At 44.4% G+C, this 25,136-nt stretch overlaps 2 protein-coding genes across 6 annotated transcripts in view; one reads left to right on the plus strand and one right to left on the minus strand.

Moving 5' to 3' along the window:
• ANKDD1A (ankyrin repeat and death domain containing 1A) overlaps nucleotides 1–6,234 on the plus strand; it is an 82,691-nt gene extending 76,457 nt beyond the window's left edge. For both annotated transcript variants that reach the window (XM_040414262.1, XM_040414263.1), the window contains 2 exons: nucleotides 1,430–1,561; nucleotides 3,196–6,234. In XM_040414262.1, the coding sequence (XP_040270196.1) occupies nucleotides 1,430–1,561; nucleotides 3,196–3,257 (194 nt within the window). In that variant the 3' untranslated portion in view covers nucleotides 3,258–6,234. The remainder of the gene's footprint in view (nucleotides 1–1,429; nucleotides 1,562–3,195) is intronic.
• A 13,495-nt stretch (nucleotides 6,235–19,729) lies between these two features.
• SPG21 (SPG21 abhydrolase domain containing, maspardin) overlaps nucleotides 19,730–25,136 on the minus strand; it is a 66,952-nt gene continuing 61,545 nt past the window's right edge. For all 4 annotated transcript variants that reach the window (XM_040414264.1, XM_040414265.1, XM_040414266.1 and 1 more), the window contains exon 9: nucleotides 19,730–21,201. In XM_040414264.1, coding sequence (XP_040270198.1) covers nucleotides 21,067–21,201 — 135 coding nt within the window. In that variant the 3' untranslated portion in view covers nucleotides 19,730–21,066. The remainder of the gene's footprint in view (nucleotides 21,202–25,136) is intronic.

Genomic DNA, 25,136 nt, shown 5'->3' on the forward strand with positions numbered 1-25,136 from the left:
CAGGGACTCAGATAATTGTCTGAGAGTTTATTAGTTAAAAGAATAGTGTCACTGAGTCCCTACCAGGCTTCCTGCTCTGCTACACTGCTGCATGCACCCTGTACACACACAGCTCTGCTACATGCTATACTAGCTCTGCTACATGCTACACACAGCTCTGCTACATGCTATACTAGCTCTGCTACATGCTCCCCCCCCCCCCCCATGGGGGTTCTACAAAAGAGCTATGTGGGGCAAAATTCATATTCGTGTTTTAAAATGAATGCTTTCGCCTTTTATAAACAAGTAAATAAGGACACAATGCTGTGGGGCTGGTGTGCAACTTTTTCCAGGGCTGGTTTTTATCCCCAGTCCGGCCCTGTCCGCATAGGCCAACCGTAGCTAGGCCCGCATAGGCCGCCTCGCTGAGGTTGCCTGGCGGCCGCCCCGCAATCCTTTAGTAGGACCGAACCGTGCTGACTGTCAGATGATTATACATGTCATTCAGGAGCATGGAAAAGCTGGGTGATGATTTTTTTTACCTAGCTTTTCCATGCTCCTGAATTGCATATCTGCTTATAGGCATATATATCTTTATAATAGCTGAGCCTGATCTATTATAAACAGATATGCCATTCAGGAGCATGGAAAAGCTAAGTGAGAAATAGTCACCTAGCTCTTCAATGCTCCTGAGTGGTATATCTGCTTATAATAGATCAGGTATTATAAACAGATATGCCTATAGGCAGATTTGCCATTCAGGAGCATAGCATGGAAAGGTAAGGTGAGAAATTGTCACCTAGCTTTTCCATGCTCCTGAATGGCATATCTGCTTAGAATAGCTTGGCTATTATAAACATGTATGCATATAAGCAGATATGCCATTCAGGAGCATGGAAAAGCTAGGTGACTATTTCTTGCCTACCTATCTTTTCCAAGCTCCTCAATGGCATATCTGCTTATCATAGATTAGCTTTTATAAACACATATGCCATTCAGGAGCATGGAAAAGCGAGACGTGAATAGCTTTTTCATGCTCCTGAATGACCTATCCAGCAGCACTAGTTAACTCCTTGGGGGGTGGCTATACATAATACAGCCATCTTTATAGATGGCTGTATATTTAAACTGTGGCCAGAGATGTACACTTAGGATAAGTTCACACAGCAGATTTTTCACACGCAAACCCGTGCGTAAATCTGCTTCAAAATTACGCATGAACTTTAGTCCAATAGACTTGAATGGGATTACGCAGACCCGTTCACACTTCAAACTTTATGCATGCGTATTTTCACATGTGTAATTTTGCGTAAATTCACACTTTATTTGTGCTATAAAAAGTTGCTCTGCGTTGCGTTTTCATTTTCTATAAAAAGGCCCATTAAAATCTTCTGCACCAGGCCCATGATGCTCTTAATCCGGCCCTGCTCACATGATCTTTCTGTTTTAGGGAGCAAAAGCTACAGGGACCATGGACACAGGATGCTGCTGATCTGGTTGCATGGGGTGGTGATAGCTGGAGATAACCCAGTGAAAGGATTGTATGAAGGCCTTGTTGGCATTGGGAGGAGAGATCTAGCAGGTAATTGTTTGATTTATGGCTGATGCTGAGCAATCCTTTCTTCTCCACACAGAACCAATAGATATCTTGTATCTCATTGAAACATTGTCATGCACTTAACCATTATATGTACGGCAGAAGTCCTGTCAAATGACGCGCACACGCAAGCGTAGTGGGTGCCATAGCCACCGAGTTTCTGCCATTTTAAACGGCAGACACCCAGGGCTAATGACTGCGATCAGCAATAACACCGATCAAAGACATTTAACCTCTGTTACCGTGGTCAGTTGTGAACACTGCAGCTCAGGCAGCTTTTCCCAGGGGCTCTAAGCTCCTGGAGCAAAAACGGCTTCCCTGGTTTGAGATCGGGGAAGCAGTTCGCTGTTGGTAACCTAGAGCCTGCTTGAGGCTACCATGCCTAACACAGGTATATTCCTATGGGGGTCTGCGGGTGGCAGTGCTCCATAGGAATATATAGAATCTCTGATAGGCTGTATTCTCAAATGCAGTAAATGCAGTGTATGGAAAAAGCAATCTAATGATAGCATGTTAAAGTCCCTAGGGGGACTTTAAAAAAGTGGAGAAAAAAAAAAGGTTAAAGTTTCTAAATATATTTAAAAAAAAGTTATCAAAAGCAGTGCACGCTCCAAAATGATATAAATAAAGGCTACAGATTGCCCTGCAAAAAATGAGTCCTCAGCTTCGTAGACGTAACTATAAAAAAGTTATGGGGGTCAGAATATGGTGATGCAAAGAGAAAAAAAGTTTTTTCCTACGTTTTGATTTATTTTTCTTTCCACTTCATCGTATGCATTATTAAATAGCGCCATTAGAAAGGACAACAAGCCCCCATATGACTTCTTGTGAACCAAAAAAAAAGGGTTATGGTTCTGGGAAGGTAGGGAGTAAAAAACAAAAAAATGAAAATCTTAAGCTCCTGAAGGCTTAACCCCTTAGGGACCCATGACATACCGGTACGTCATGTGTTGTTCCAATCTCCGGCGGGCGGTGATCGGAACAAGGTGCCTGCTCAAATCAGAGCAGGCACCTCGGCTAAATGCGCGGGGGTTGCGTGACGCCCCCCCCCCCCCCCCCCCCTTGTCGGCGATCGCCGCAAACCGCAGGTCAATTCAGACCTGCAATTTGCGGCTTTTACCTGGTGCTGCGGTGGTGCCATCGGGTCCCCATGGGGCTGTGGGGGGGACCCGATGGCATGGAAGGCAGCGCAATGCCTTCCTGAGGCATCTGCGCTGCCTTCCGGTGAAGAGCCTGTGAGATCCAGCCCCCTGGATCTCACAGGCCCCGGAAGCTGTATGAGTAATACACACAGTATTACTCATACAGCCAATGCATTCCACTTCTATGGGGCCTGCGTTGCGTGAAAAACGCACAAAATACAGCATGCTGCGATTTTCACGCAATGCACAAGTGATGCATGAAAATCACCGCTCATGTGCACAGAAATGAATGGGTCCGGTTTCAGTGCGGGTGCAATGCGTTCACCTCACGCATTGCACCCGCGCGGAAATCTCGCCCATGTGAAAGAGGCCTTATAATTCATAAGCAGAAGGTCAGAAGAAAGCGTACAGACATGGCAATAAAATGCTAATCTCTTCTATTCTCTTATATTTCTTAACTTTCCTAATCTTTCACAGAGAGTATCCGAAAAAAAGCAAATGCTGACGATCCTTCACCAAAGACTTGTGCGGTCATGTAACCATCGGACGGGAATGACTCCACCACCGGTGTCGCAGGCCGACCACTACAGACTACACTGCAGTTTGGTCTACACCACTATTACATCAAGGGCTGATTCTAAATCCAAATACAATTCCTGCTGTGCCATTCAGAAATCCAAACTCCTCTTTCAGGTGTACCTACGGGTAGCGAGTGCCAGCTCTGCTCAGTATCGGGCACCGCTCTGTATAGTGACAACGCTGCAGGCCATTTTCATAGCACATCACTGGTGCAATATGGGGGCCGACGTGAATGCCCTCGCCAAGCTCAGATTTTGTAGTTACATTTTGTATGCATAGGGCGAATGAATATTTTTTTTTTTTACTTAAAGCACATTCGTATGAATGAGTCCAGTAGACTGATTTTCTATGTGCCTAAAAGGCAAGTGTAAAATCATGGGCAGGTCAACTGCATCCTATTTGTGTACATTTCTGGTATATTTAAGGGTCTTTGTAATAACTGTTCTTTATAACCTTTTTTTAGAGAATCTTAAAACTAAATCATTTTATAGGAGGCATTAAAGCATTTTAGTATTGTCAGAGGACCTGATGAAGAACAATCGGAAACCTTTCAAACCTTTACCTTCTAAGAGGTAGAGATATATGTAACATCATATATTATATTGGGTTGATAGCACTGAATGGAGGTGGAAAATGTACAAGGGTATTAATTTATGTTTTCTTCATTTGCGCTCATTCCAGTAATGTTAAAGTGAATCTCCGTCTTTTATCACCATTGTAATTTTAATTGCATTAAGGGACCTGTCATGTTTTCAAAAAGTTCCATTTATAGCCACCACGCCACTGATTCTTGGCCTTTTTTTTTTTTAGCCCAACCAATAGAGTAGACCGCCACAGTTTTCATCAGTCCCATAGAAATAATGGAGCAGTGGTCACACATGCACAGTACAGAGGGGACTCGGGGATCTCTTTTCTTGTGATGACTGGGGGTCTGCCTGGTAAGATGCCCAGCGATCAGACAGTTATTCCCTATCCTGTGGATAGGGAGTAAAAAATAAATAAAAAAAAACTTTGAAGGTATTGCATATTGCTTTTTAGGCCACATTTTAATAAACATATTATGGCCACAAGACCCAGTTTTATTGAAATAACAGTCCTTGAGGAAGTCGGTGTTTCTCAACCCGCAGCACACGAGGGGGTACGTGAAAATGCCGTGGCAGCCAGCAGTGTATCATTGCTGGTTGCTAGGGCCTCTCGATATTCAGCTTTATCACCGTCTTTAGAATGGTGGTACAGTTGAATGCTATGACGGGACACTGATGTCTCCCTGGCCCGCCGCTCACTCTCATAGGCTACAGGCAATGGGACATAAGCCGATCAGAGACGGGACATCTTCACCATTGTGCCGCCTGAACTGGGCTGCAAGCAGATCAGGACACAGGCCTATCGCAGACAGCAGCATGGAGGGTAAGCATTTATTTTTGAGGTTTTCTTCTGCAACATGAGGTTGGGTCACTATAGGAGGGGGAGGTCATTATTATAACTTGGGGGGGGGGGGGGGGGGGGGTACTATAAGGAGGCATTGTTATCTACTACTAGGCACTGTAAGGGGTAATTGGCACTACTGTAACCACTATAAGGGGACTTTTTTTTTTTCTACTGGCTCCCATAAGGGGCATTAGTACTGCTGGAGGTGGACTATAAGGGGGGATTTTTTTTTTTCCCTACTGCCAGCACTATAAGGGGGCATTAGTACTAAGGGAACTATAAAGGGGGCTTTTTTCTACTGGCAAATAATATGGGTGCTTTATTACAACTAGGGGCACTATAGGCAGGCATTATTCCTTTTGGGGCATACTGTGGTGGGTGTCATTACTACTGCATTGCATTACTACTACTGGGGCACTCTAAAGGGCATATTTATTACTACTGGGTATTATGGTTGGCTTTATTACTACCGGAGCACTATAGGGGGCATTATGGTGGGCTTTTTTTTTTTTTTTTCCTACTGGTGCACTGTGGGGAAAATAATTACTGGTATGGGTATTATTATTATTAATGCAGCACAAGGGAGGACATTTACTATTGAGGCGCTATTACTACTAAGGGCACTCTGGGAGAGAATTATTACTGTTAGTTTGACTTTCAGGAGAACTATTTTCTGTGTGTAGTTATTTTGGAGGCCACCGTGTGGCAATAATTCTTGAAGGAGGCACGGTCTGTGTGGTACTAATGTTTTCAGGGAGACTGTTAGGGGTGGCAGGATGATGCAAAAGTAGGAATCTAAGATGGTCTGGTCCAAATGGAGAAGATGAGGAAAAAGAACATCTACAGCAGAGGCGACATTGTGGGATTGCGTTCTCCTGTAGGTTTGGTAGTGCTGAATGTAACTTAAATAGTAATAGTTATCCATCATGGGTCCATTAATTTGGTGTCTGTCGTTTTGACAGAAAGATTAGAGAATGAATGCTATTCTTTCTGTCAAATCTGAAGGAACTGCTGAGCGAGACTTAGAACAGGGCTTAAAACCGCGGAATGAGAATAGTCTTATTTGGTTAATATTGATCACCGTTTGCTTCCTTGGGGCAACTTGGCTTAAACTTCCTGTGACTAGGGGGTACTTGGCATGAAAAAGTTGAGAACCACTGCTCTAAGTTCTGTGCATTAGATCCATGGGTGCCTGAGTCTAGTGGGTCATATGAATGTCCGGGTACGGCCACACGTTCAAGTTTCTTGACGCAGTTTTGGAAGCCAAAATTAGGAGTGGATCATAAAAGGAGGGAAAGTATTAAGGACAGATACAACTTCTCCACTGAATTCACTCCATGAAACCTGAACTTGTGACTGTACCCTAATAGATGCTTCCCATTAGTTAAATATTAAAAACCACACTCATGTACGGTATCTGTGTAAATATTTAAAAGGGTTTTCTGGGATTTTAGAAATTGATGACCTATCCTCAGGATAGGTCATCAGTATCAGATTGGCGTGGGTCCGACACCCAGAGCCCCCACGATCAGCTGGTTGAAGAGAAGGCCGCCCTCTGTGCGACCGCTGGCTTCCCGTCATTGTTTACCTGCTCGCTGTCGACAGTGCAGCATTGAGCTGGTGTAACTGCAAGCCGTCCCATTCACTTCTATGGGACGACTCGTTCCTATTCAAGTGTATACTACGGAGCCGTCCCTTAGAAGTCTATGGGGTGGCTTGTAGTTACATCTGCTCACCACTGCGCTGTCAACTGCCAGCAGGTAAACAATGAAAGGAAGGCTGAGCTCGCACGGGGGGCAGCCTTCTCTTCAACCAGCTGATCGACGAGGGTGCCGGGTGTTGGACCTCCTCCGATCTGATATTGATGACCTATCCTCAGGATAGGTCATCAATATTAAAATCCTGGAAAACCCCTTTTAAGGGTCCCTTTTCATTTTACTGAACACAATAGGCCATCATCACCAACGTATATCACCTCATAAATGTGACAGTAAGGACTCATGCACATGAACGTTAGTTTTTTCCGTATCTGTTCCGGGTTGTTTTTTTTTTGGGGTGGGGGGTTGTTGACCATATGTGAAACCATTCATTTCAATGGGTCCGCAAAAAAAAACGGAAATTACTCTGTGAGCATTCCGTTTCCGTATGTCCGTTCCCCAAAATAACATGTCCTATTATTGTCTGCATTACAGACAAGGATAGAACTGTTCTTTTAGGGGCCAGCTGTTCCATTTTTTGCGGACCGCAAAATACATACGGTCGTGTGCATGAGCCCTAAGACTAGTCTTATACTGGCCCAAGTGATGCTCTAAATGTATGTAAATTGGACCATATTTGACCAACAATAATGTATTTGGTAAGATGTAATATAGAAGACAGTGTAGGGAATATGAAAAAGTCTAAACCAGGGATTGGCAACCTTCGGCACTCCAGCTGCTGTGTAACTACAACTCCCAGCATGCATACTTGGCTGTAGTCTCTGAACAGCTGAAGTGCCGGAGGTTGCTGATCCCTGTAAAATTTTCTCTATTTTATTCTTAATTTATAATTAGTTATCATCCAAAACTTTACTTTTTGTTCTGTCTATTGATCATATTGTCAAAAATTCATTATCTGCTCCAGCATAAAGTGAAGTGTCTTACTCGCCATCCTGTGTACCTATAACTTTGAGTTGTTGAAACTCACTGCCTTTGTGGAAGTATACAACACATTGACTCCATAGTTTACAGAAAGAGTACAGACTGCCTTGACTAATACTTAGCCTTAGTGGCCAGATGTTACTAAATCAAATGGTGCTTTGATGGAGCCTCCTGACTCTGTGCTGACACTATGCAAATACTTCAGAAGCACAGCGCAGTGGATTCTGCCAAAAAATTTCCTCCAGGATACTCCTTTTATAGATATAATTTGTGTCATCAGGTTAATAAATGTTTGAAATTCTAGATGTAAAATCATTACATGAAATTCATGCCTCAGCTGAATATGGTTTCCAGTTGTATGAGGTCTTATATTGCATTTATTTATCCAGCTTTTGCGGTCCATATTTTATAGTAAACCGGCCATAAACTTTCAGTACCGTAGAGGCAGCCCGTGGTGATTTGTTTCACCTCCTATATCAAAAGGCGCACGCCACTTTTAAAGTGTGACTTGATTATACGCCTATATCTCTCTTTGTGACATTTTAGCGCCAATAGGACTAACATGACTTTTTTAAACTGAAATGCGCCAATTTAGCCACCCCTGCCAGACTACACTTGCGACATTTGATACATATTTGCGACATTTCCAGTGGTAAATTGCGCCTTTTATCTCAAACTTTTTTTGTTGTTGAATGTTTTGTTGTGTAGCTCATTTATATTAGATAAAAATAAATGCTTCGCGTTTTAATACTTCTCTATCACTTGTTCCCATGACGAGTTGGTTTTTCTTTTCATAAATATGACTATTTGACAAAAAGTCACCTCTTTATGCCATAAATGCGACTTTTTACACGAAACACCACCAGATAAGCTGGATTAATTGTCTACAACAATTTGAGCCACTTCTGTCGATAAGAGGCATAATTTGTGCTAATAATATAAGAGGCGTAATATGCGCCAATTTGATAGCCCCACCCACTTTGACATATATAACTCATTTCTGGTGTGATCAATTCTTCATGGTGAAAATTCTGGAGAAAACATTTGAGATATGTGGTGCAAATCAGAACTCCATTCTTTTTGACACATTTTACTCTATAATCCTGGCGCAATATGCTTAGTAAATGTCCCCCATGGAGTATTTTATATAGACAGAAATTGACCTGCCGTGTGGATTTAAAAATCTGCAGCTTGTGAATTGATGGTTTGCACTATTCTGCACCTTATGTATATTTGTTTTCCCCATAGACTGCAATGGAGTTGTTAACAAACAGAAAATCTGCAGCAAGACTGTGCGTTTTTTTTTTTTTAATGCGTTTTTGAAGCAGATTCCATTTGTATTTTCTGCACACAGCAGCAATGTATGCAGGGAGACTTAGATGGCAGATTCTGTAAGGTGCTATTGCAAATTCAGGTCAAGATAATACAGAAAGTGCCATTAAAAGGGGGAAGCATTGCTGAGAAATCTGATGAAGTTTAAGGCCTCATGCACATGGCCGTATGTATTTTGCAGTCCGCAAAAAATACAGATGACGTCCGTGTGCATTCCGTATTTTGTGGAACCGAACAGCTGGCCCCTAATAGAGAAGGTAGCAGCGCTGGCGGTAAACAGTGAGAAGGCGGCTGCGCTGCTGCCTTCTCGAACAGCGGATCGGTGGGGGTCCCGGGTGTCGGACCCCCGCCGATCAGAAGCTGATAATCTATCCAGAGGATAGATCATCAGTTAAATGAAAGTGCAGAACCCCTTTAAGCCAAAGCTGGGAATAGAGCCTCCAGAGAGATAAGGTATAATGAAAAGATTTGCACCTGTTGTACATTTTTGACCCATTCCTGGTTTTTGGCTCACAATCAGTGATTGAAATCAATGACCAAAACACTGCTGTGCGAAAGAAGCCTAAAAGTCATCAATATCAGTTAGGCAGCCTCCTTGCATCTTACCAAGCAAAGCACCATCCTTCGGATAGCGGCTATGCTTAGTATTGCAGCTCAGCTGCATTTAGTTGAATGGGACATCCTGAGGATAAGCCATCAATATCAAAGTCTTAGGAACGCCTTAACAGCGACCCTCTGGTTCACAGTAAGTTTTAATACACATGCCTAATAAACAGTGCCCTCCGTTTGAAAGATACTGCTGCAGTTTGCTGCCCCCTTTTGCGTGTATGTAAAATGGCAGACCGTCTCAGACTATCTAATGTACAGTATGCTCAGGTAGTCCGAGACACCCCCTGCATGCTTATGATTCTGGCCAATCCAAGATCAGTGGGCATGTCACAGACTACCCAAGCACACTGCGCAAAGACTGCAGCAGTCATTTTACTTACTTGCAAATGGGGCAGCAAAACAAACTTGCTGCAGCATCTTTCAAACAAAGGGCACTGGGTGTGTTCACTATACATCAGGCATGTATAATAACTTAACGTGCTGAGTAGTGTTGTAATGGAGGACAGTGTATAATTCAATGGTAATAGGTCAATAAAACAAAACAAAAAAAAAAATCAATAATTTCCACACCTATTAAAGACAAATTATAACGGGTCATATCAGATGACTACCGCTGTGGGCAATATGGTCACCATTCCTTGGAATACATAAGCATACTTAACCTTTCAAGAAACTGCATTAATCAAGAGTGTAGTGTGTACATGGGGACTAATGCTATTTCTGGCCACTTATCTGGCATTGTTTACCAGTTTTCCCCTTGTGCATGCTGAATGTCTAGTTTGCAGATTTGGTGGGTGGAGACCACCCGTCATCCAGTGCACACAAAGTAGAAGAGAATCTGCTTCCTAACCTTGTCTTAATCAGAAGCAGCTCTAAGATCATGGATGACATTACAGTGAAATACTAACCTACCTGTATAGTAACGAGTAAAGCACTTGGGCTGAGATATCAGCTTCCTATTTAGCTGCCGCAGTCTGTGCGAGTTTAACTTTGCTCCTGTTCACGCCTCCACTCCCCCTCTGTAGAGACTTGTATTCACATGTGTAATATGAGTGAGTTGCTCCCATGCTGGACAGATTCATATTGTAATTAAAAGAAAAAAGGGGGAGAGGCAAACAGCTGATAACCTGAGACCTACACATTTCTCTCTAATATTACAAAGTTTCTTATGGACACTTGTACAATCGATTTATGGAAAGTTGTGTGAAGTCAGTGACCATTTAAAGTAAACCACAGCTCCACTAAGTCACACAATCTTTATTATGAGCTAGTTTTATTACGAAAAACAATCAGTTGTAAAGCATTACACAAACTAGAAAAGTGGAGTGGGCGGAGTAACTGGGTGGAGTGGCTTGAGTAACTGTGGAGTGTTTGGAGTGAGAAAAGATAGTAAACATTACACTAACCCAGGCATCCTCAAACTGCGGCCCTCCAGCTGTTGCAAAACTACAACTCCCAGCATGCCCGAACAGCCTACAGGTATCCGCCTACAGCAGGGCATTGTGGGAGTTGTAGTCTTACAACAGCTGGAGGGCCGCAGTTTGAATTTAAAAAGTGCACATGGCAAGCTTGATAGAGTGAGAAATGCATTTCAACTTTTATTTATTTACATAGCACATTTAATTGCAATGTTGTTGCCCAAAGTGCTTCACAGTTACATTAAAACATACATTTATAAAAACATTAGCAGTCGATTTGTGTAGGTGGGCTTGAAAATGAGGCAGTGGTGGCAGTTTAGAAATCATGTCCTGATTTTTCAGCTCACACTCTAGCTTTTGTCACTCTGCTGGCTGCTTACACGCCTGGGTTCCTATGGCAACTCGCTCTACAGCAAGGGCAGAGAAGAGCGGTTAAAAACAAACTGCTCCAACTTGCTCACTTCACTGGCGGTTGCCATCTTCAAACGGTTGTAGTTTAAAAATGATAAATCCTACAGTGAAGAGCTTTATATTGTGAGAATCACCAGACCCAGCAATATACCGGTGTTAACGATATACCGCGGTATTAAGAAACGGCGATATCACAGTTTCTTAATTACTGCGGTATATTAGTGATGTCATAGGAGCGATCGCACTTGCACTGACCGCTTCTAAAATGTCTGCGTCCAGCCGCCTGTGCACATTGCCTGCCATTTCTCACTGCAACCGCCCCTTCCTCGTTCCTACTTTCCCTGGACTCCACCCACCGACCCGAGAATTGGCGCTCATAGGCCACCCTGAAGGCCCAAACTTTAGCAGCTAATAAGAGAGGAGAAAAGACAATGGCATCCTCACTGGCCAGCTGCGAGCCAGGCCTGTACCATTGTCCACAGTGGGGGAAAACTCATGCGGACTAGGGTAATGAATGAACATGTCTCCTAGGTAATACCATCTCCTATCCTATCTTACCATCTATTGGCAGGCTCATCGGTTTTTGCAGAAGCCCCTGCATATGGCAGTGCCAGCTCTAGCGTTGAGAAAACGAAAAGCACACAAAACAAAAATATACCACTTTACCATTTACTGCCCCCCATATACACATGAACACGCGACCCCTCCCCATATACAGTGTACAGCACCCGGCCACCCCTGTATACAGTGTACTTTGTACAGTGCACATAGATGGGGATGTACTAGACCCAAGGGGAATATACAGGTCATGAGTCCCAGCAGTATAAGCCCCATACAGTATAACATCTCCTTGTGGCCCCCATACAGTATAATTTCTCCTTGTGGCTGCCCCCATACAGTATAACGTCTGCTTGTGGCCACCCCATACAGTATAATGTCTCCTTGTGGCCCCCATACCATATAACGTCTCCTTGTGGCTGCCCCCATACAGTATAATGTCTGCTTGTGGCTGCCCCCATACAGTATAACATCTCCTTGTGGCCGCCCCATACAGTATAATGTCTCCTTGAGGCCCACATACCATATAACGTCTCCTTGTGGCTGCCCCCATACAGTATAATGTCTCCTTGTGGTTTTTCTTCTTCTTTTAAACGGGTATTTATCGGGATATATATAGTTATCACAATAAATTTCTTAATATCGTTATCGTCTGAATATTTTTTATATCACCCAACCCTACACAGACCCACATTTTAATGCATAGTATGTCTCTGAAATATTAAAAATAAAGGCACAGTCGCAGTTTAGAAATTGCCCTTCAAATTTGAGGTGGCTAGAGTGGAGTTTCAATGAATGTCAATGGGCGGCGTGAGTTGCAAACAAATGGTCATATTGTGAAAACTATCAGGACTATGGCTTAGCCGTGGACATTTTTTGTGGCAGCAGGGATAGCAGAACGTTTTGATATAAGATTTGTGTAGGTGGGCTTGGGATTTTTCAGCTCACACTCTAGCTTTTGTCAGCTCCCAACACCAATATTTCGTGAACCATTCAGCGAAACGTTCCACAAAGTAATAGCACACCAATCGGGAACAATCCGTATGTTTCGGTATATTACTGTCTATCTAGTGTAAAAACTGTGGGAGGAGTTAGGGTGGTAAATTTGGCTATAATAAGAATATATATGTGAGATAACAGTAAGTGGTCTTGCCATGCAAGACCACTTAATTAAACTAATGACAATATAAACCAGCTAATATAATTTACAAAGTCCATATGAGGCTTCAGGTTACTCGGTGAGGGCTTTAGTTTAACTAATACAGATGCAGAAAAATACATTAACATAGTATGTCCCATTTTGTGGAATCATGTCCTGTGACTTCTCTGGAGGGGCACAAGTCTCTGCAAACAGAAGATCACATTTAGCTTAGGCCAATTAGCACAAGTATCTGAAGTGTTACAAGGGTACCTTGGTAGGACTGCTGAATACAGTATCCAAAAGCAGATCTCTGGGGCATAGGCCGTCACTTTTACCGCTCTGTCCACATATGCAGCTCTACAAGATGCGCACTTTGATCTCTCTGCTTGTGCTTAGTCCTGCGTGTACACATAGATGGGTCCACGAAAAGCCTACATTTACATCTTATGGACCAACCACATATATATATATATATACACTCACCTAAAGAATTATTAGGAACACCTGTTCTATTTCTCATTAATGCAATTATCTAGTCAACCAATCACATGGCAGTTGCTTCAATGCATTTGGGGGTGTGGTCCTGGTCAAGACAATCTCCTGAACTCCAAACTGAATGTCAGAATGGGAAAGAAAGGTGATTTAAGCAATTTTGAGCGTGGCATGGTTGTTGGTGCCAGACAGGCCAGTCTGAGTATTTCACAATCTGCTCAGTTACTGGGATTTTCAAGCACAACCATTTCTAGGGTTTACAAAGAATGGTGTGAAAAGGGAAAAACATCCAGTATGCGGCAGTCCTGTAGGCAAAAATGCCTTGTGGATGCTAGAGGTCAGAGGAGAATGGGCCGACTGATTCAAGCTGATAGAAGAGCAACGTTGACTGAAATAACCACTCGTTACAACCGAGGTATGCAGCAAAGCATTTGTGAAGTCACAACACGCACAACCTTGAGGCGGATGGGCTAGAACAGCAGAAGACGGTAGAACAGCATTCAAATGGTAGAGTCCGAATTTGGCGTAAACAGAATGAGAACATGTATCCATCATGCCTTGTTACCACTGTGCAGGCTGGTGGTGGTGGTGTAATGGTGTGGGGGATGTTTTCTGGGCACACTTTAGGCCCCTTAGTGCCAATTGGGCATCGTTTAAATGCCACGGGCTACCTGAGCATTGTTTCTGACCGTGTCCATCCCTTCATGACCACCATGTACCCATCCTCTGATGGCTACTTCCAGCAGGATAATGCACCATGTCACAAAGCTCAAATCATTTCAAACTGGTTTCTTGAACATGACAATGAGTTCACTGTACTAAAATGGCCCCCACAGTCACCAGATCTCAACCCAATAGAGCATCTTTGGGATGTGGTGGAACGGGAGCTTCGTGCCCTGGATGTGCATCCCTCAAATCTCCATCAACTGCAAGATGCTATCCTATCAATATGGGCCAATATTTCTAAAGAATGCTATCAGCACTTTGTTGAATCAATGCCACGTAGAATTAAGGCAGTTCTGAAGGCAAAAGGGGGTCCAACACTGTATTAGTATGGTGTTCCTAATAATTCTTTAGGTGAGTGTATATAAATAATCACACAAAAAAAAAAAGACAGGACAGAAGATGTCTGAAGAGTGCAAACAAAAACAGGCTTGATATGGCAGTACCCCCAGCATTAAAGTGAATGCCCACTCCTAACCACCACAATTAAAAAAAAAATCTCAGTAGCTACGCCAATTAATTTAGTTTGTATTTTTATTGCTTTTGAAGCACTCTACATGCAGCTGCCACTAGGGGGCATTTATTGTATACACCAGGGATACCCTCCAGCTGTAGGCTGTCCAAGCATGCTGGGAATTGTAGCTTTGCAACAGATGGAGAGCCGCATCCCTGGTTTACACTGTTACACATTGAACTTACTAACACAATATGCAGTACGCCCTCTAGTGGCACTTGTAGGCAGCCACAACATTATGTTTTAAAGCTACGTCTGTGCAGGGGATTTGGAGTTCAGTATCAGGTTCAATCGCTATTACAATGTATTAATAAGTTAATCAGCACGTTAGTTTGTGCGTGAAACTGAGCTGCATATACTGATAGAGCAGTGAAATTACTACCAAGGTCTCAATGTGTTCAGTTTAAGAAAGACTACTCTAGGGATCAGCGAGGAACTCCAGCTGTTCTGAAACTGCAACCTAACAGAATGCTCCATTCACTTCTATGGGAGTTAAAGGAACAGCCGAGCACTTTGCATGCTGGGAGTTGTAGTTTCACAGCAGCTGGAGTGCTAAATGTTGTCACTGTGATGACAGCTGCCTGCGTTCTTGCTGACACTTTCGCATGTTTCATGCATAATCAGGGATTCTTTCATACTGGCTCCATAATTTTGCTTGTCCAATCTACAACACCCCCTCAATGTTCTGGATGTCAGAAATGAGTATTAGGGCTCATGCACACGAACGTATTTTCTTTCAGTGTCCGTTTTTTTTGCAGACCGTATACAGAACCATTCATTTCAATGGGTCCGCAAAAATAAAATATAGCACAAAAGACTTTTCGTCCAAAGGCCATGTCTTCGCTAGAAAAAATGTCTAGGTAAAGGTATGTATATTTTTCCAGGTTGCCACCCTACAAATCTGTTGTATGGAGGCTAACGATCTTTCTGCCCAAGAAGCAACAATGCCTCTTGTAGAGTGTGCTCTAAGTGAAGAGGGAGCTTCTTTCCTTTCCAATTTATAGGCTTCTGAAATAGCTGTTCTTATCCAGTGGGAAATATAACTTTTTGCTGCTCTTTTACCTTTATTTGGCCCGCAAAAATTGTACAATTGTCAATTCTCAAATCCCTTGTCACTTATAGATACCTTAGTACTACTCGTCTGATGTCTAAGGTATGAAAAATAGCCTCGATCATTTTTGGGGTTGGCACAAAATGATGGTACTACTATATCCTGCGATCTATGGAAAGTAGAAACAACTTTTGGCAAAAAACTGGGATCTAACTTAAACACTAACTTGTCCTGAAAAATACTAAGGAAAGGATCCTGAATAGACAAGGCCTGGAGTTCTCAAACTCGTCTCGCTGATGTTGTAGCTACCAGAAAAATGGTTTTTAAGGTGAGCCCTTTTATGGCAATAGATTCTAATGGTTTAAAGGTGCCCGAAGTTAACAAGACTGTGTTAAGGTTCCAAGGGGCTACCATATTCCTGATTGGTGGTCTAAGCCTGTCTGCTGCTTTCAGGAACCTGGCTATCCAGAGAAACTCTGCCAGACTAGTATTATATAAAGCCCCCAATGCTGAAATCTGAACCTTAAGGGTATTAGGAGAAAGCCCCAGGTCTAATCCATCCTGAAGAAAATCTAGAATCGCCGATATATTGGGCCTAAACTGATCGAACGAATCTCCACACCAAGAGGCGAATTTCCTCCAGACTTTAAAATACACCTTATTTGTATTCTGTTTCCTGCTAAGGAGTAAAGTGGAAACCACCTTATTAGATAACCCCAATTTTAGGAGGATGGATTCTTTAGAATCCAGTCCGACATCTTTAGGATTTTTAATTTGGGTGGAGAATGGGACCCCGATATAACAGATCTGATCTCAGAGGTAGTAGAAAAGGGGCTTCTATGCTGAGCGACTTTAGTAGTGCAGACCAGTTTCTCTTGGGCCAGAAGGGAGCTACCAAAATAAAAAGGTACATTTTTCTCTCTGAAACTTCTGAAGGACCTTGGGAACTAGGGGAATGGGCGTAAATGCATAAACTAGGCGAGATGTCCAGTCCTGATTGAAGGCATCCACCGCAGTTGGGAGATCTCTTGGGTTCAGGGAGAAAAATTGATTTATTTGACGATTTTTCCGGGAGGAAAAAAGTTCTATTGATGGTTTGCCCCCACTTTCCTATTATCAGTTGAAATACTTCTGGGCATAATGTCCATTTTCCCGGGTCCAGAACATGATGGCTCAGGTAGTCTGTTTTTAGATTTAAAGATCTTTTTAGGTGAACTGCCGAGATCGAGACTATATTTTGTTTGCTAAACTCTGAAGTGGATGGTGTCTCGTCCCTCCATGATGCTGAATGAAGGACACTGCTGTTGAATTGTCTGAATAAATTAGAACATGACGGTCTTTTGATAAATGTGAGGTTTTCTTCAGAGCTTCCCAAATTGCTTTAGTTCTCTGAAGTTCAAGGATTGTTGCCTTATGAGGTATGACCATTTGCCCTGGTAGGTTTCCTGCTAAACTACAGCTCCCCAACCCTGAAGACTGGCGTCCGTTGTGATTACGAGGGGACGTTCCTGGTTCCAGTATACTCCCTTCTTTGGGTTGCTGTCTATGAGCCACCACTTTAGGGAGTTTTTTTACATTTCCGTCTAAAAAAAATCTGTTTGTCTAGAGTCACTTGTGACCTGTTCCACCTGGATAGAATGAGTTTCTGAAGGGGTCTTAAATTAAATGGAGCCCAAGCAACCGCTGGGATACCTGATGAGAGACCTAGAATCTTCATTGCTGTCCTGATAGAGCAGAATCTCCTCTTTTTGAATTTTCTTATCTGGTTTTGCAATTTTTCTATTTTGAGAGACTGAAGCAATGATCTCTGAGAAACGAAATCCAAAGATATCCCTAAAAACGTTTTCCAGCAGCTTGGGGAAAGGTTTGATTTCTCCCACTTGTTGATCCACCCTAACGATTGAAGGTGGTTTAGAACGATCTGTAAATGGTTTTCTAATAGACTAAAAGATCGCCCAGATACGGGATGACACTGATTACGAAGATCATGGCGGCGGTGGTAGCAGCACCAAGACAAGAAACAAAGATTCTTGGCGCTGAGGAAATTTTGAAAGGGAGACATACAAATTGATAATATTTAATGTGACCCTTCGTCTGGATTGCAAATCTTTAGGAATTTCCTCGATGTTTTGTGTATCGGATATGGTAATAAGCATCCTCAAATCGATTGAGGCCATTACCGCTCCCCTTTTAATTAATTTTACTGCTGTTCTTAAAGTTAAACTTCTGATATGTAATATGTATGTTTGATCAAGGGTTTTAGATTTATTATAATTCTGGACTTTCCACTTTTTTTTAAAATTAAGAATAGGCGGGAGTAGTGGCCCTCTCCTAATAGATTTTTCGGGACAGGTTCTATTGCTCCTAATTTTAGTAAATCTTCTATGCCGATTTTTAAGGTACCTTGCAGAGAGGGAGGAAGAGTGGTAATAACAAACTTTTCTGGAGGGGAAGATTCTAACTATACGGTAACCCTCTGTTATGATGTTTAGGATACACAAATTTTATGATTTTTTCTCCCAAGTGCTTAAAAAGGAGCGGAGTCTTTCCCCCCCCCCCCCCTACTTGTATGGCGTCATTGTTCCCCTTTTTCCCCTCATCTTTCCTTTGTTCTGATTGGCACTGACGGCCACGAAAATTTTGCCTTTCTGATTTATATCTCTCTTCTGGAAAGCCTTTCTTCCTGTCTGTGGCGTTTTCTACGATCTTGTCTAGATCTGGTCCAAAAACGTATTGGCTGTAAAAGGGAAGGGAAATTAGCTTGTTTTTGGATGCAAGATCCCCTGCCCATGTTCTGAGCAATAGAACCAGTCTGGCTGTGTTAGATAAAACTGCAGTGTGTGCTGAAAGTTTTACGGATTCAGCCGCAGCATCCGCTAACAAACTAGTTGCCATTTTTAGTAACTGAATGCTCTCCAGAATCTGATCTCTCTGCGTTTTATTGATTAGATGAAACTCCAATTGCTCTAGCCACAGATTAAGGGTTCTAGCTACACAAGTAGAATCCACCCCTGGCTTAAGAAGGGCTGCCGTAGCCTCCCGGCTTTTCTTTAGTAGGAGCTCTGCTTTCCTATGCATGGGGTTATTAAGTTGCACTGAATATTCCAATGGCAGGGCGGTATGTTTTGCTACCTTAGCCACAGATGTGTCCACTCTGGGATTCCCAATCCACATCGTTAAAAGGATAGCGTCTCTTGATACCCCTAGGAATGAAAGATCCTTTATCTGGCTTTTCCCATTCTGACTAGATTAACTTTTGATTATTATCTGGAACTGGGAATACAGACACCCCCCCCTTCCCCAAATATCTCTTCCTGCACAGAATTAGGCACCTCCATCTGTATTGTGGCTCTAATTGCTTTTATAAGCTCATCAATGTCCTCCTGCAGAAAGGATGCGCTGTCCTGACACCATTGAGCAGCTCCTGCGGCCTTTTATCTTTCCTGTGACCTGCAAGGACCTGTGGCGCTCGGAGATGACGTCCGGCTCCGCCCCCAGCATCTGACATCACGCATCGGCAGGATCGCATCACAGTGACGCTCCGGCCGCCATCTTCCTTCTCCTCTGCATATAATCCACTGCAGGGGGATCTTCACATGGGACAGCAACGGTCTGCACCCCCTGCACAGGCCCCAAAAAGAGGAGTGAGAGCCTCCCTCCAGATCAGACCTTGGCCTGTATTAGGTTTTCTCAGGTGGGTCCTATCCTGGTAGGACAGGAAAAACACTGGTGATGGAGGGTAGGGGTGGGATTTAAACCTCTCTGTTTTTCCTGTCCTATCAGGGGAAGTCAGTCTCAGGATGTGGCGTCATGGAGACGACTAGGGAAAATGATGTTCTTCTAATGAGTTAAACATTTTCTACTTTAAACAATATAAGTGTTTTTGCATTGCCTTCAGAATAGTACTTTATGGCAATATGGCTACGGCAGAATTTCCCTTGGTTGCAGGCCTAGTGGACATTACAGACCGTGAGGGTGTAGGGGAACAAAATTTACCACAAACCTGAGGTTAACTGTGGCTACTGTCTAAGATGGAGGTCTAGCGGTAGAGCCATCGATACACTTCCACCTATGTTCAGAGAACACTTGAGTCTCAGGAAGGATAAAAGCCAAGAGTAAAAGAAAAAACATGTACAATTACTGCTTTATTCAAACACAAACTCCATTAAAAACTAGATTGTATGCTCCTTGGAAGCCTTTCCAGTCAGATTTATGGAGATTGGCACTTCAAAATGTGAAAGAAAATGTAAAGAAGAATGAAAATCCATATTACAAAAACAATATACAGCTAAATATAAATGTAATGTACAGCTAAACTATATACAACTGCACTCCGAATACAAAGTGTCGACACAACAGGAAAAGTAGTAAGGCACTGGACCTGTCTGGATTGTACATGTCCTGAAGATCTGCTGCCAGCACAGCTTGCATTTGCTTTTCTTCCTTACAATGTGTAATCTGTATTCCAGGTGGATATTAAGGACTGGTATTGAACATTACAATTGTTTGATTGGATTTCTCTTCATGATCGATGCCTTACAATATGTTTTAATGGGTTGCATGTGAACCTTCTAATATTTTGGGCGTTTTGCAGCATTAAATAAATTACAGGATGAAACATAATACTGAACTTTAAAAAAAAAGGAACAGAACACCCACAACAGCCATTTTTATACGCCTGACATGCTTTCCATTGCAGGCACTCTAAGGGTGCTTAACAGCATAGGAATTGGTCCGTTACCCCAGCACAAAAAGTTTCCCGTACACTCTGAAGAGGGAGCGGAAAAAAAGTTAGCTACGGTGGACTACTGTACATTAAAGGGGTTGTCCGGGCCTGTATCTAAAATGGCTTTTAACCAACCTGTGGAGAGAATACACTTTCAGCAGTACTTACCCTCTCTTCGCTCTGCTAGTTCCGCAATCCTGGCTGCAGGCTCTTCCTCCGACATCGCAACTGGATGTGCTGCCGTTTCTTCCTGTTCCACATAATGTAGATACAGCATCTCCGATCGTGACAGAGGAACAGCCTGCAGCCGAGATAGTGGAACTGGCAGATCAACGGAAGGGTAAGTACTGCTGAAAGTGTGTTTTCTTTACAGGTTACCTGAAAGAGCCCTTTTTGATACAGATTCCCCCTTTAAAATTTAAACAATTAATAGGTCCGAGTTCATTTTTGAGGACCAGGACAGTTTCCAATCAGGAAAAATATTGCAGCCCTGTCCAGAATTGGCGTCTTGCGTCAGGAAATGTCTGAGGATCTGGCCGATTCTGATCACTTGCGCGGCCCAAGTCTTTCGGAGCAGTAAAACCGGTCAAGTCTCTAATGCACACAGTCAGAGATTTCAGAACTTCTAAACGTGGCTGACATGTCACTTCATTACTCCTTACATCCGTCTTGAAGTACCCTTCAGTAAATGCCACCTGGCTGACAGAACACGAGGAATGGTGTAGTCTTATAATAAGGGTTCAGTCTCCTGAGATTCCTCACTCGGGTGGAGGTTTCCTTTCTGTACCTCCAACTCCTCCTCACTCATCATAGTGGGGTCTATTGCTGCATATCTGGTGCCATGGAACTGACGCAGGTGAATCTGAAAAAGCAAACCATGAAGTCTTCAATTAAAATGAAAGAATGTGGAGACATTTTACTTTTCATTTAGGGCTCATTCAGACGGCCATAGTGCTTTGCGGATGTGCAAAATACAGATACCGGCGGTGTGCCTTCCGCATTTTGCAAACCGCACATGGTGGGCCCTATGAGAGAAATGACTATTCTTGTCCGCGATTGCAGACAATAGGACATGCTATATATTATTTGCGGGGCCGCGGAACGGAACTACGGATGTGGACAACACACAGTGTGCTGTCCACATGTTTTGCAGCCCCATTGAAATGAATGGGTCCGCACCGGTTCCGCAAAATTGCGAATTTGGTTGCATGATTAAGTTTGCCCTAGGAGTACAAGTCTTTAGACAAAGCTTGGCAAACCTTTTTTATAAATTGCAGTATAGGGAAAGCAGCAGCCCCCAAACCTTTCCTGCTGCCAGTGCAAATTCTTCTTACCGGAGTCTCAGGCAGAGAGGAGCCTCACTGTACTAAGTCACATACTGCTTTTTAGGAAATCACGTGACAAATAGGCAACACTCATATTATGACTGGCTGAAAAGTAAAACTTGTCAATGAGCTGGGTCTGGTATTAAAAGGGGCTGTCCGGGCTTTTAATATTCATGACCTATCCTCAGGATAGGGCATCAATATCACATCGGCCGGCACCCCCGCCAATCAGCTGTATGACGGGAAGGTGAACGCAGTGTGCACGTGCCGTCTCCCTTCCTGCATGTGCACTGTGTGTGCCATCTCCTCATACAGCTGAGTCTACTTTTACACTGGCGTTTTGGCTTTCTGTTTGTGAGATCCTCTCACAAGCGGTCCAAAACGGATCAGTTTGCATTCTGAATGGAAAAGAATGCATCAGTTTGCCTCCGTTCCGTCTCTATTCTGCTTTGGAGACGGACACCAAAACGCTGCTTGCAGCGTTTGTGTCCGTCTGATGAAACGGATCCGTCCTGCCACACAATGTAAGTCAATAGGGATGGATCCGTTTTCTATGACACAATCTGGCACAATAGAAAACGGATCAGTTCTTCATTTACTTTCAATGGTGTTCAAGACGGATCTGTCTTGGCCATGTTACAGATAATACAGACGGATCCGTTCTGAACGGATGCAGACGGTTGTATTATCTGAACGTGACGGATTCGCACAAAACGAGAGTGTGAAAGTAGCCTGATCTGCGGTGGTGTCGGGTATCAGACCCCTGCCAATCTGATAACGATCCTGTGGATAGGTCATCAATATTAAAAGCCTGGAGAACCCCTTTAAAGATTATTTTCATTCACATCAATTAGGCAAAACAGCAATAATAGCCCATAGTGAATGGTGGCAGCGTTTCTGGTGGAAGGAAACTATTACCTTTGAATCCAATCCTAGAAAACCCCTCTGAGGGTTTTAAGTGTTATCTGTGCAACTTATTCCAGATAATTCAATCAACAGATTGAACGAGATTTTTGTATAACTTACCAGTAAAATCTCTTTCTCGCTCTTTCCTTGGGGGACACAGAAGACCTTGGGTATAGCTCAGCTCCCTAGGAGGCGTGACACTAAGTGAAAACTGTTAAGCCCCTCCTCCAGCAGCTATACCCTCAGCCTGGAGAGAGACTGCCAGTTGCGTGTCCAAGTAGTGAAAAAAGGCAATGACCAAAAATGTGGAACCAACCAGCCAACTACCCAACGGGGTAAACCAAGTCTGTAACCGTGTTGAAAAAAACAAAATGAATGGGTGGGTGCTGTGTCCCCCAAGGAAGAGCAAGAAAGAGATTTTACTGGTAAGTTATACAAAAATCTCGTTTTCTCGCCCATTTTCCTTGGGGGACACAGGAGACCTTGGGACGTCCGAGAGCAGTCCAAGAGGGGAGGGACCACAGCTCCAAGGCGAAGCACCCGCAGGCATCAAGGAACCACCGCCTGCAAAAGCCAGGCGGCCCAAGGCAGCATCTGCCGATTCATGAGTATGCACCCTGTAGAACTTCGTAAAGGCATGCAAGAAAGAACAGTGGCCGCCGTGCACAAATGTTCGGCAGAAGCCCGATGTCTCTGGGCCCATGAGGCATGGACCGCTCTGGTGGAATGAGCGGCGACACCGAAAGGCGGAACCTTGCCCCTGGTGCGGTAACCTCAGCAATAACCAATTGATGAAGCGGGCAAAAGCCACCTTGGAGGCCAGCAACCCTATGTGCGGACCTTCCGTTACCACAAAAAGAGTCAGAGCGCCGAAAGGAGACGGTGATCTTCAAGTAAATCTTCAAGGCCCGAACAACATACAAGCAGCGCAATGTCCGTTCCCAGGGGTGGGAAGGACGATAGCCTCGTCGAGAAGAAAGATACCACCGTCAGAAGGAAGGAAGGGACCGGATGGAGAACAGCCTTGTCGTGGGGAAGGACAGAAAGGTTCGGAACAAGAAAAAAGGCCGCTAATTCAGACACCCGTCAGACATGATGGCCACAAGGAACAGGACCTACAGGACAGAAGGCGTAGAGATATTTTCTGTAACGGCTCGAAAGGGGAAGCTTGGAGCGCCGAGAGCACAGTATTTAGTTCCCAGGGCGGTACCGGGGGACGGTACAGAGGAACCAATGAGCCACCCCGTGGATGAAGGTCTTGACAGGCCCGAGAGGGGCCAGGGGACGCCGGAGGAGGAGTCCCAGGTCCAGGTCAGACTGGAGAGAGGACCGAACCGTGGGGAGAGAAAGGTGTAGTGGGGGAACGCCCAGCTTCCCACAGAACCGCAGGTAAGATCTCCAAGTCCGATAATAGATCCTGGACGAAGCACGGCAGAGAGCGAAAACCAGCGTGCCCGCTGGAAATTGCCTAGGCAAGCGAGAAAAAAAACAAAAAACGACGTGATCAGACACAGACCAGTAGCACGGGCGGAAGAGTCTGGCAAAGCTGGTCCATTGGCCCACGAGCAATTTCGTCCCGTAGCCACCCGGAGTGGGGGAGCAGAAGAGCGGATATTCACTCTGGGAAGGGGGCCGTCCACAGAGCGCCACAGTATCTACAGAAGTGCAATATGCCACCTGGAAGGGAGTCATGCACAAAACTAGTACAGTATGTGATTAAACGCAAGCAGTCCGCCTAGAAAAGGGGGATATGCACCTGGCAAACACTGCATTCGGAAAGAGTGTAAAGGCCTGCCTAAGAAGAGGGTGATGCCCAAGACCAGTACCGACTTCAGAGAAGTAGGGCATACCAAATTCCGCCCAGAAGGGGGTCATGCAAATGGCCGCACTTAATCCAGTAGGAACGCAGGAAGGGGGTGTGTACATTGACCAGCGCCGTGTCCGGGGAGCGCAACATGCCGCCTATGGAAGGGGGGCATGCACATGGCCAGCTCTACCGAGATCAGGCTGCAGCGTCCAGCGCAGCCAACAAGAATTCCATAGCGTACAACTTTGATACGGATTCTTTTCTTTCTTTGAGCGGTAGGAAGGGGCCACCATACAGGCCCATGAGGAAGTCCCGGATCTCAGAGGGCCTCCTCTACATGGGAGACGGCCCATGCAGATGCAGCCTGAGGGCGGTGCAGCGATCCCCTGGAGGAGGAGGAGAAGTTCCCTCTCCCTGCAATTAAGGCCGGAATTGTGGCCTAGTAGGCCGCGAAGCCGGGGCCTGGAGAGACCCAGAGCGGCGCGAAGGCGTCTGCATGTACATGCCAGCCGCGGGTGCCCAACCTGCGGGCCGGAAGAGTCAGGGGCCTGGAGAAGAAGGGCCAGAATTGCGGCCTAGTAGGCTGCGAAGCCGGGGCCTAAATTTGTGGCGCCCGGCCAACCGGGAAGTACCGACGGTCGGCCGGGGCCGCGGGAGCTCACCCCACGGCCGGAAGAGTCAGGCGACCGGGAGCCCGTGAATCCCCATAGCAGGGGCGGGCAGAGGAGGGTCTGGGCCTGCCGCAGGGAAAAGAGGCAG

This window comes from Bufo bufo, chromosome 1, assembly GCF_905171765.1.
Source record: "Bufo bufo chromosome 1, aBufBuf1.1, whole genome shotgun sequence".
Lineage (NCBI taxonomy): Eukaryota > Metazoa > Chordata > Amphibia > Anura > Bufonidae > Bufo > Bufo bufo.